We start from the raw sequence: 12497 nt of genomic DNA, 5'->3' as shown, positions 1-12497 counted from the left end.
CGGTGTTATGAATGGTTCCTAGGGGGTTATCGCTGGTTGTTAGGGTGTTCTGGATGGTTCCTAGGGTGTTCTGGATGGTTGCTAGGGTGTTCTGGATGGTTCCTAGGGTGTTCTGGATGGTTCTTAGGGTGTTCTGGATGGTTGCTAAGTGGTTGCTTACTGGCCCAAGTCAAAAGACCCCATTCCTAAGTCTCTATCATTTTCTGGACCCTTATGGCCTGGATCCTTCATTCAATGTTTTGCCCGTTTTATCAACCACCAAGCGAACGAATGATAAAACGAACAGCTTATGTAAATCCAACGGCTTATAAAAAGTAATAGCAAACCTCTCAACAAACAGTTAGAGGCATCATTCATGTCCATGGAGTGAAACAGGCTCTAACTTAATGCTTTGGGTTAGGGCTTTGTTCAAATAACTGACATGCAAGAGTAATGAATGCATGCAGAAAATAAATGTTAATAGAGTGTTAAATCATATTGTTGCATAATTATTACTATAAAGTATGGAACCTTGTTTCCACCACTGAATAAAAAGATCATTTCACATTTTTACCTCGCAATTCTGACTTTTTTCTCAGATTTGTGAAAGTGAAAAAAGTGATGTGATATAAACTCGCAGTTGAGAGTTACAAAGTCAGAGATATACACTTATTTTCTCAGAATTTTGAGATAAAGTTGCAAATATGTGTTCTAAAGTCAGATTTCTAAGATGTAAACTGATTGTCTCAGAATTGTGAGATATAAACGTGCAATTGTGTGTTCTAAAGTCATATTTGTGAGATATAAACTTATTTTCTCATAATTATGAGATATAAACTCGCAATTGTAAAAGAAAAAATAAAATCAGAATTGTGAGCTGACTTTTCCCCTCAGAATTGTTCTTTATATCTTGCAATTACGAGTTTATATCTAACAATCCTGAGAAAAGAAGTCAGAATTACATGATATTACATTTACATTACATTACAATACATTACATGAATTACACGTCTATTTTCTTGCGCTGGAGCACCTGTTCTCTGTAGCTAAATCTCTATGTTCTCGTGTCATTTGGGTTCATCAGTGCTGAAGTGTTTCTATTGAGATTTGTTTTGGGAAGTGTCTGCAGAGTCATGTGCTTTCTTTGAGGATGCAGTCATTGCAATTAGCCGGGTAATGTTGTTAAACGGTGCTGAAGCCCGGAGAGGGGAAGAGACTTGACCTTCATTTAAAAGGTGTGGAACGCCAATTTAACCGGAGCACCCAAGCTTGGGGGACAAACCCGTAACTGCAAGAATAAAGTCAGAATTGCGAGATAAAAATACGGAAACAAGCTTCTATAGAAAACGTCTTAAATGATATAAAACACGTCTATTTTCTTGCGCTGGAGCACCTGTTCTCTGTAGCTAAATCTCTATGTTCTCGTGTCATTTGGGTTCATCAGTGCTGAAGTGTTTCTATTGAGATTTGTTTTGGGAAGTGTCTGCAGAGTCATGTGCTTTCTTTGAGGATGCAGTCATTGCAATTAGCCGGGTAATGTTGTTAAACGGTGCTGAAGCCCGGAGAGGGGAAGAGACTTGACCTTCATTTAAAAGGTGTGGAACGCCAATTTAACCGGAGCACCCAAGCTTGGGGGACGAGGGCACCTGCCTCCGCTTTCCCACGATTTCGCCCCGCATCACGCTTGTCAGCCGTTTTGAAATGCGAAAGATCATTTGTGTATGAAGAAAAGTTTGCACTAATTTCTGTCCGTGCGATTAGCAACTCCGATGTCTCGGTTTGTGCATGTTTCAGGTTTTAGTGCATATTTTTTCCAATGCAACTTTCCCTTCCCAGTGCGTTCCTTCCCATACGCCCAGTTTCTCTGAGCCTTGTCCTCATTAGGAAGTGTTTAGAAACCTGCTGAAGTGAGAAATGGGCCCGCGAGAGCTCGTTGTCCTAATTAAACTTTGACAAGAAGAGTGACAAGAAGCAATGGAGGGGAAACAATGGCAACAGTGTCCGAGTATGAGCCCGAAGCTGGGAAAGTCTTTGTCCCGCCAAACAAAAGCATTTGTTTGCACGTATTCAACTCCACTCAACTTCACCAGGCCCAGGTGCTAAAACCAACTTCATGATGAACATCAGAACGCATCACACCGTGGCCCATCTGATGCCCGGCCCGCCGTCGCTTCAAATCCATCGCTCCGCCAGCAGATCAAAGCCATGTAAATATTGCCGGACAATTAATTCACACTCATTACCTCCAGCGCCTGACATGAAGACACAGCCAATCGTGTTGGGTTTCAGAGGCGAGCGGGTGGAACGGGGCTTTTGAGAGTCTAAAACATTCCTGAACGGCAGCCTTTTTCCATGTTTGATCTAAAACTTCATTACGGAAACTCATATCTGGAAAACAGCATGTTTTTTTGTGTTTGAAAGACTGATTCACTGGCAGGTGGGACGGAGACTGTGTTTGTCACGGTAGGCGGAGTGCACACTTGCCCAAAGGGGGAGGACCTTTAAAAGTTCTTATAAAGTGTGCTGGATGGAGTGAACAGTGATCTGTGATCTTCATCTCTAGTGCACTTCACTGCGACCACGCTACAATGGCACAGAACGGGACTATAGAGAACGGGCTCGCTCGAAACACGTCCCCTCTGCCACAGCCTGTGAAAATCCCTGAGATTAAACACACTAAGGTAAGAGCTCGTCTTCAGCCTTAAATCGCAAACAAATACTAGAGCGAGTGGAGTTTTAGACTGATTAGTCCTTTAGTCTTTTTCAATGACATTTATAAGAAACTTTAGGCTGTTACTATTAAAAAATAGAGCATTTTAAAGCCTGATGTCTTTTTATAGTTCTTTAGAACTAGAACTTGGTGTGTTAAAGAACCAAAACAAAACTAATGCACTGATTTAAGGAACATATTTTGAGAGCTGAACATTATCTTTAAGAAGTGTTGTTTTTTTATAAGAGGGTTCAAATGGTTAAAGGGTTTTTAAATGAGGGATACATACACAATATTTACATGTATTATTAAATTTTTTATTCATATTTGTGGACATGTTAATGAGCTTGTTATTTACATTTATTATTGAATTTTGACCTCATTTTTATTTATATTTGTGGGCAAGTCAATGAACTCGATATTTACATTTATTAATAAGTTTACATTGTTTTTATTCATATTTGTGGGAGTTAAAGAAGATATTTATATTTATAATTTTTTATTTATATTCGTAGACAAGTTAATGAACTAGATCAGTCTTAACTGTAATGGGAAACCAGTTTCACTGTAGTCTAACTATTTGTTGCAGATTTTTATCAATAATGAATGGCACACGTCAATCAAAGGAAAGAAGTTTCCAACGATCAACCCTGCAACAGGTGTCAAAATCTGTGACGTCGAGGAGGCGGATAAAGTAAGATGAATTTGACTCATTAGATGTCTAATTAAAAATTAGGATTCATGTACAGTGAATTGGGATACATGTATATCTGCCATGCATTTACGAATTGTTATTTTTCATGTAGGCCTAAATGTATGAGTTAAAATAGATTAAATTATATTGCATTGTTGAACTATTAATATGCATATGAGACTGATTTGAGGGTTTGTCAGATATGTGAGAATGCTTATTATTTATGTAGGCCTAATTGCAATTATTTTATATAGCTACTTGCGATTTGGAAGCTGATAGAATAAGTTAATTAGACTGCACTTGATACATATGAGACTGATTTGAGAGTTTGTATTTATTTTGTAATTGTGTTTATTTATTGCAGTTATTTTATTATTTTGGTTGATATACAATTAGCCTAATTGTGTTGCATTAAGCAGTTAAACTATTATACATATAACACTGATTTGAAAATTTGCCAGGCAAGAATTATAAGCATGGTTATTTAACTAATATAATGATTTTTGCAGCTGATACAAGATGTATTTAATCAGATGTATTTAATAAAAAACATAATTTGCCATTAGTCATCTGCAATATCACTTTCAGATTGTTAATAAGAATCGCTTCACCTGTGATGTGTGATGTGATTGTGGTGAGTGTAATCTAAAGTGTTGGTGTGATTGCTCAGGCTGATGTGGATGAGGCGGTGAGAGCTGCCAGAGCGGCCGGCCAGAGAGGTTCGGAGTGGCGGCAGATGGACGCATCGAGCCGCGGCCGGTTACTGCACAGACTCGCAGATCTGCTGGAGCGAGAGCGCGCTGTGCTCGCGGTGAGTCTGCCTTCAGCGATTAATTAGATCGACGCGACTACGACTTCTACGCCAAATTCGCATCGCTACTCATTTGCTTAAAGTTTCGTTGTATGCGCCATTTTTAACTTGAATGTACGATAGCAGTGTTGCCAACTCTCGCAAGATAAATAAGCTACCGCAGCTTCAAAAACAAGCCCAAAACAAGCCCAATATCACTATATTATTTATTATCATCAATATTATTCATTATCAATTGTTTATTATCAATGAATGAGCCTGCAACATAGTAAACTGAAACCACTCGGAGTTTGAAGTGCAAAAACATTAGTTATTTTACAAAAATCATCAAATTGCAACAAAGCGGGAGGGTACACACTATCCTCCAATCCGAACCCGATAAGAAAGTGCGTATCAATAGCACAAGTTTTGATTTGGCGTACTGTTTATAAGCAAAAATTTACTTTGGCGTGCATATATGCAATGGGTAGGATTAGGGTTGTGGGGTAGATGCGTATCATATGCACGCGAAACCTGCTTATTATATGCACGCCAAACACGTGCGTATCTTATGCACGCCAAAGTCCATTTTTGCGTAGCAATACCACGATTTTCTGTTTTTATATGGCGTGCTATTTATACGCATTTTCATGAGATTGGGCTCCTATCACCAGCGAGCAGAATAGTTTTGGAGATGAAAAAGGAGAGTAAAGATAAGAGTGATAGCCACATATGTATATTAAAATAATCTCGAACCATATTTATGTAGTATTACTGCTCAATTATTAATCAATTATTTATTGATTTAATGATTAATGCATTTTAAAAATATTTTACAAATTAAATCACTTTCCTCCCCTGCACCGTTCACCTTCTCCCATGTTTCCTCCATCTCTGTACATCTCTGTTGGTGGCCTTGTTTGTCTATTACATCTAGTCACATAACGTCACATGTGTGCACGTTAAACGAGATTTTACTCCAATGAGGGGGAGGAGGGGTGCGATTCAATTCAATTAAATTCAAGTTTATTTGTATAGCGCTTTTCATGATACAAATCGTTGCAAAGCAACTTTACAGCAAATTAAGTTTCTACAATATTTAGTGGTAGCTTATCAGTGGTGACTGTCAGTTAATGTACATATGGCAGAAATGTACGGAAAAATCAATTAAAGACATAATCAAACAGACGATGAACACTATTAACAGCAATTATTATATGATGCAATCAAACTTAAAGTAATATCTCTGTCTTATCCGAATTTAATAGGAGAAAATTATTGGTCATCCAATCAAATACATTTTTAACACACTCTGTTAGCTTAGATAATTTAGAAGTTTCATCTGGTCTTGTTGATATATATAGTTGAGTATCATCAGCATAACAGTGGAAACTAATCCCGTATTTTCTAATAATATTACCAAGGGGCAACATGTATATCGAAAATAGCAGAGGACCTAGGACAGATCCTTGTGGCACTCCATATTTTACTGGTGATAACTGAGATGACTTGAGACGAATCGCGATGGCGAATAACGCTAGAGCACATTTATTACTGCACTGATTAGCTTTTAGTAGACAGTGTCAACAATACACTATATTGGAAAAAAAACAGCAATCATAAATGTAAAGAAACAAAGTTGCTTGTCAGGTATTCCTAACAAGCAACCATATTTTTTTTAAATAAGCCCAAAAAACAGTAGCCCGTTATTTTTTTTTATGCGACTTCACAAAAAAAAGAAGCCCAAAAATACGTGGACTTGTCAACTGTGTACGAGGCTTCCGGTAACATTAACTAGTTATTTACCTGTACAAAAACAGTATCATAGTATTTAAATTCATTATCATATTCAAGGACACACTGGTTTATAGCGCAAATAGTTTTAATTTTAGCTATTGTTTAAATTATTCTAGTTATTTATCAACACAAACCGGAAATTACGTCAACGCAGGGTAAAGTTAGTTCCATTACAGGTCCATTACTGGTCTTCTTACCTTTTCTGTTTTGCCTGTTTTCCAAGTTGTTATATAATCTACAAAGAAATAACATTTTACTTGTTTGTAACTTATATGGCCACTCAGATCGCTGACTCATCAAGATAATATGCTCAACATAGTGCCGGATGGTTTCTGTTCTCCATCTCCGGTAGGCTACATTTCAACGTATATCTCAATCTACCAAGTTATTTCCCTCGAATCACCACATCATGATTTAAAAATGACAACGTTAATATCCAGATGACCATTGTTCCAAGAAGAACTTATCAACTCTGACTGAGTCCGGTTGAAGCATGTATTAAACTCAACGCAACAACGTAATCCCGATACAATAGGAATAAAGTCATGAATACAAGTCATCTCTTGTTTAATATGTAATTCCCAGGATACATTATACAACCAAAGTCTCTTCTATAGTCTTTGATACAATGTACATTTACGCCATAATTACGCCAGCAATAAATTAATAATAATAATAATGAAAAAAATTCACGTGGAGAGTCGTAATGCACAGCCAGCACCAAACGGACAGAACGGCAAAACTCAAATATAAGTGCCACCATTTCAAATTAAACAAACTATTATTTGTGATGACACGAAGTTGATGTAAAAAGTTTTTAATGTTTGCGCTTTGTAGAATAAAGCACTGTCAGTTCAAGCACTTTCGTAGTATCTAATTAGTTAAAAAAAAAAAGACTTTGATTCTCAAACTTATTCTTGTTAAGTATGGACGCTGTTGTCACCGGAAAAACTTTTACCCTGCAAGCGCCAATCTGAAAGCCAGAAACACGGAAGTGTGAAAAAGGCAAATTAATCGGAAGTCTTGCACACTCAAAGAAAATGGCGAACTTCTGCGTTGCAAAATAAAGTGGGATACAACTTTTGCTGTATTTTCAATCCAGAATTCATTCCTTTCAAGGCAAATTTGTGTTTTCTGTGTGCTGTTTGTGCATATTAGCATTTATGTGTGTTAAAGTGCTCCTATTATGGGTTATGAAAGGTTCATATTTTGGTTTTGGGAGTCCCCAACAACAGGTTGACATGCATGCAAGGTCAAAAAACACTTTCATTGTCTTATAATATTCATTTATTTTTACCTTACTTGCATAATGATTCCCTAACGATTAATTTTTCCAAACCCCTCCTTTGCGTGACGCTAATCTGCGTAATGCCTGTAATGCCTTATAAAGCAGCGTTTGTGAGCGCAGTGCTGCTTTGTGTACAGCCGTTACCGGGGAAACCGCTATTTTTACCGCTCCAAAAGCAGCACCTAGTGGCAAAGAATGCATTTGCATTTTCATTCAGACCAACCGAAAAGACCAACAAGTGGGCGGGCAATATGCTAATGTTTCATGTTGACGTCAACATGAAACGGCTTGGGATTCGTCTTAAAAACGACTCGTTTCAATGATTCAGAGTCGACTCTTTCTTTTGAGAGACAATAACTTTATACACGGTGCACTTTCAGATTTAAAACTTTGCAGGATGCTTTCATTCACTTAGAGCTGTGTTACACACTGCATGAAAAGTAAGTTTCAAAAATCCATAATATGGGCACTTTAACATGAACAGAGAAAGAAAAATTTGACTATAATACAAAACAACAGTATGTACAACTAGCCTACTTAAAAACATTAAATTAGAATACACATTCATGTTTATACAAAACAAATAATCATACGCCGTTTTAAACAATACAAGTATAACAAAGTGTCTTTATATCAGTATTTAGCTATACAGTTGCTCATGTCAACAACCCTTATTTAAAAATGGCTTCGGTTCCCTTCAAATCTCTGTTAAATTTAAGAGTCTTTCTGTAAACACTTCAGTCAGAACATATGAACCAATTGAGCTCAATCAGAATTAAATTTCTGTCCAATTGAAAGTGTTGCAGATCGTAAAATTAGCACAATAAATTGTACACAAAACAGTCGCATGAACCTGCGCACTCATTATAATGGCTGCGGTCTGTTTTTAGTCACGGCACATACTCGCAATGTCGATAAGCAGTCACGCCGGTCTGAATGCATTTGTCAAACACTACTGCAGGTGTGAGCATTGACACGGTGGTCTGATTTTGAAGTCTTGTCAATTAAAACAAAAACACAATCATAGTTTAGGATTTAGATGCTTTTGAGAAAGCAACTTGCTTGTTTTCATGCATTTTTTGAGTTGTAAGCAAGTTTTCTAGTAAATATCTATCTATCAATCAAAAAGTGTCGTTACAGTATCACAATGCTTCGGTTTTACATAATTAAAGTTTGCTTGAGTTGGTTTTCATCCTGTTCTACTGCCAGATCATATTACAAACCGAGTGTCCCAACTTTTTTGGAATTGGGTTTGTAGTTACCGCATTTGTGAATGAAATTTTACAGATGTGAGTGAAGTAATGTTTTTAGATTGCTAATTGCAAACATGTCCTGTGATTCTGGAGTATAATTTCAATAACTCAGAGCACTGCGTAGGGAAATAAAGAACAGATTTGGAGATAGAGAGGTTAAAGGGATCTCTTTCTTATACTGCACTGCCTTGTTGCTATTAAGCCATTTAGGGTGCCTTTTACAGTCGTGCATTGAATAAAAGGGATGGATCAAATGAAATACATGCGTACTTCACAATTACACTCATGCAGTTTTGGATGTTTCCCACGCAAATAGATTCAAGTACAGAAATGCAAAACACACCCAGCAATCTAGTATGATTAATTTTGGGAGGCTGTCAGTAGCTTGAGATGTCAGTATGATCATGCTTTAGAACTGTAATCATATTTTAAGTAATCTTGAACATAATATTGTTTTGTGCACGTGCACAGTAATCGAACCATTCCAGCACTGATGGGCATGATCCCATATTACAGCTCTCATGAGTTTAAACTCTGCCAATGATTTCAGCCACGCTCTTACCCACATACTTTTTTCCTCACATTGACATTGTTTTTATTGTTGGAGGGCAGCGTAATTTATTATTTGCGTTATTATTTGTAATTTCTGGCCCTACTAACTCCCCATGCGCATTAAAATCTTGGCGTCTGACATGCATAAAAAAGTTGTTTTGTATCAAATTTGTAGCTCTCGAAAGGAGCATGCTTTTCGAAAATGCCCAATAAAAATGCCTATTTAAAACAGATTGCTAATAAAATCATAACTTTATGATTTTATGCTCTCAGAATGGGTGGTTTGCAGTAGTTGAACCATATGCTTTCTTGTTTCTAGACGCTAGAGTCAATGGACACTGGCAAACCCTTCCTGCATGCGTTCTTTGTCGATCTGGATGGCAGCATTAAGACCCTAAGATATTACGCCGGCTGGACGGACAAGATTCATGGGAAAACCATGCCGGTCGGTGAGTATCAAAGCCAGTTGAATGGATCACTTTGTCACTTGTGTTTTCATTCAAATCAGCTGACTCATTTAGTGCTGTGATTAATTATAATTGAAAGTGAAGTGTTTATTTTTTTCATTTGTAAAACACTATTTTAAATGCAAGTTTAATATGGATTGACAACTGTGCATAAGTAATTTGTAGGGTTTGGACTGGAAACCTATATGGAAACTTGAATGTAAGAATTCTGCTTCCTGTGTGCAACCGAATTCCGAATTTCCAATTTAAAAGTCCCTCTCAATTCAGCTCTGCTGTGAACATAATAAACACATTCAAGCCAGCCAGTGTTTCCCAAAAGTCATCTTCCTCTTCATACTAGAGATGAGTTAATGAGCATGAAAGGGTTGATGGGTTCCCTTCAGCCCTGGGTGGTGTATCATCCCCCTCTCTAATTCTTCCTTTCCCCCAGCATTCCTGCCACTCCAGGATACTCAATAGACAAAACATGCTTCCCTGCTTTCCCCCTGATTAGATTCACATAAACCGTTAAAAGACAAAAGCCCTGGCACACAAAGGAAAAGGAAGAGGCTCTGATCCTAATCGCTGAGGTGCGACTGCTGATTAGCCGGAGTTCAGGGAATCAGTGGCCAGATAGAATATCTCGCTCTTTTGAAGCCGCTTTGAATTTCCCCATTGATAACGGCTGCCAATTAGCATACGTCAACCGCCTACTGCCCAACTCAAGTGTTTATTTGGAAAAATGTGTCGTTTACGGTTCATCGCATTGGGCAGATTAACCCGGATTGTCGACGCGCCAATTATAAGACCAATCTGGCCAATTTGACATTTCCACCCGCAGCCAGAGGTGGATCGCTGCGTGGATGTTGCATTGGATCCTGACCAGATAAAGCTGTCTTTTCCATGCATATCTGACATTTGGTCGAGTTAAAGGGATAGTTCACCCAAAAATGAAAATTTGATGTTTATCTGCTTACCCCCAGGGGATCCAAGATGTAGGTGACTTTGTTTCTTCAGTAGAACACACATGATGATTTTTAAGTCCAACCATTGCAGTCTATCAGTCTTATAATGCATGGCAATGGTAATAAAATCTATGAGAGTAAAAAAAACATGCACAGACAAATCCAAATTAAACCCTGCGGCTCGTGATGACACATTGATGTCCCAAGACACGAAACGATCAGTTTGTGCCAGAAACCGAACAGTATTTATATAATTTTTTATCTCTAATACACCACTGTGTCCAACTGTCTTTGAGTGCGCGCAGGCATCCGGTGCGTGAGGTGTGTACGTGCTCTGGCGTAGTTTACGTTAATGGGTGTGTTGATATCCAGCCGAAGAGCAATCAACCATAACTTCAGGCGAGCAGGCTCAGAAGTTGGGAATACGTGGAAAGTCACCACTCGCGTACACACCTCACGCACCGGATGCCTGCGTGCGCTCAAAGACAGTTGGACATAGTGGTGTATTAGAGGTAAAAAATTATATAAATACTGTTCGGCTTCTGGCACAAACCGATCGTTTCGTGTCTTAGGACATCAATGTGTCGTCACGAGCCGCAGGGTTTAATTTGGATTTGTCTGTGCATGTTTTTTTTACTCTCATAGATTTTGTTACTATTGTCATGCATTATACGACTGATGGACTGCAACGGTTGGACTTAAAAATCATCATATGTGTTCTACTGAACAAACAAAGTCACCTACATCTTGGATGCCCTGGGGGTAGGCAGATAAATATCAAATTTTCATTTTGGGTGAACTATCCCTTTAAGCTTGTAAAGCCTGACATATTAAATAATGGGTAACATTTTTTATTTTTATTTTAATGGAAAAGTTTATTGAACACTTAGACAAAATCCTCTCCCAAAAAATTTGCATTATTTTTTTTTTGTGGCGTATCATATTGGATACATCAAGCTTTTATGGCTCATATAGTGAGAATATGGTGGTCATAATTGAGAAAAAACACTTAAACTGAGCATAAACATGTAATGTGTTGTAGATGTTGATATTTATATGGTCAAAAAGTAAGATGAAATTCTGATGCTTGTGATGTTAATTTAATGAGATCTTTATAACAGTATAATAAAATACTTACATAAAATGCATATAAATTTCTATTTCCCAATAATATGTCTTAGTAAGATGATATTTAAATGCTTAGTTTTATTATCAAAGCTCTGTAGTTTCAAAATGTATAATGCAATTCAATACAATGATTGAGAGGTGAAAAAATTTACGTTCCTTAAAAGCCTGATTATCGTATTTGATACTCGCATTTGAATTTTTTTTAATTATAATTAAATTTAAATTAAATGGCTTCAATCCAGTAAATGTTCTTCTCAAAATATGACTAATAATATAAAAGTTATTCTTATATTTACTTTATAAAGATTATTAAAGATTTCACAGCAAAAAGTATAAAACATGAGCTGAAGTATACTAAAAATATAATTGTTTTACTTGCTAAATAGTATAAACTCAGTCAGATGACAGAAGGTATGGAGTAGATTGTGTGCAACAGGTTTTTTAGCAAAGTTTTAATCGGGTTGATGATTTAGAGGCCTTAGAAATTTGTGTGTCAAATATGATACAGTAGGGTTCATAGGGTTTAAGCTAATTCAGTTCTTTGATTGGATTTAATTACAGAGCTGTGGCTCCACATAAATGCATTTTAAACCTCATTTGTGACCCTGCATCACAAAACCAGTCTTAAGTCGCTGGGGTATATTTGTAGCAATAGCCAAAAATACATTGTATGGGAAAAAATGATTGATTATTCTTTTATGCCAAAAATTAGGATATTAAGTAAAGATCATGGTCCATGAAGATATTTTGTAAATGTCCTACTGTAAATATATTAAAACTTCATTTTTGATTAGTAATATACATTGCTAAGAACTTAATTTGGACAAATTTAAAGCTGAATTTCTCAATAATTAGATATTTTTGCACCCTCAGATTCCAGATTTTCAAATAGTTG

The 12497-nt window shown here is 37.0% G+C and overlaps 1 protein-coding gene across 1 annotated transcript in view; it reads left to right on the top strand.

Moving 5' to 3' along the window:
* Positions 1 to 2330: 2330 nt before the first annotated feature.
* Positions 2331 to 12497, top strand: part of LOC107563436 (aldehyde dehydrogenase family 1 member A3) — a 32750-nt gene continuing 22583 nt past the window's right edge. Inside the window, exons 1-4 of the mRNA XM_016248316.1 lie at positions 2331 to 2660; positions 3279 to 3383; positions 4054 to 4194; positions 9383 to 9512. Coding sequence (XP_016103802.1) covers positions 2568 to 2660; positions 3279 to 3383; positions 4054 to 4194; positions 9383 to 9512 — 469 coding nt within the window. The 5' untranslated portion in view covers positions 2331 to 2567. The remainder of the gene's footprint in view (positions 2661 to 3278; positions 3384 to 4053; positions 4195 to 9382; positions 9513 to 12497) is intronic.

Source organism: Sinocyclocheilus grahami, unplaced genomic scaffold (genome assembly GCF_001515645.1).
Source record: "Sinocyclocheilus grahami isolate Dianchi unplaced genomic scaffold, SAMN03320097.WGS_v1.1 scaffold24.1, whole genome shotgun sequence".
Taxonomy (NCBI): domain Eukaryota; kingdom Metazoa; phylum Chordata; class Actinopteri; order Cypriniformes; family Cyprinidae; genus Sinocyclocheilus; species Sinocyclocheilus grahami.
The sequence above is the reverse complement of the archived record's forward strand: the minus strand, read 5'-3'. Positions and strand labels throughout refer to the sequence as shown.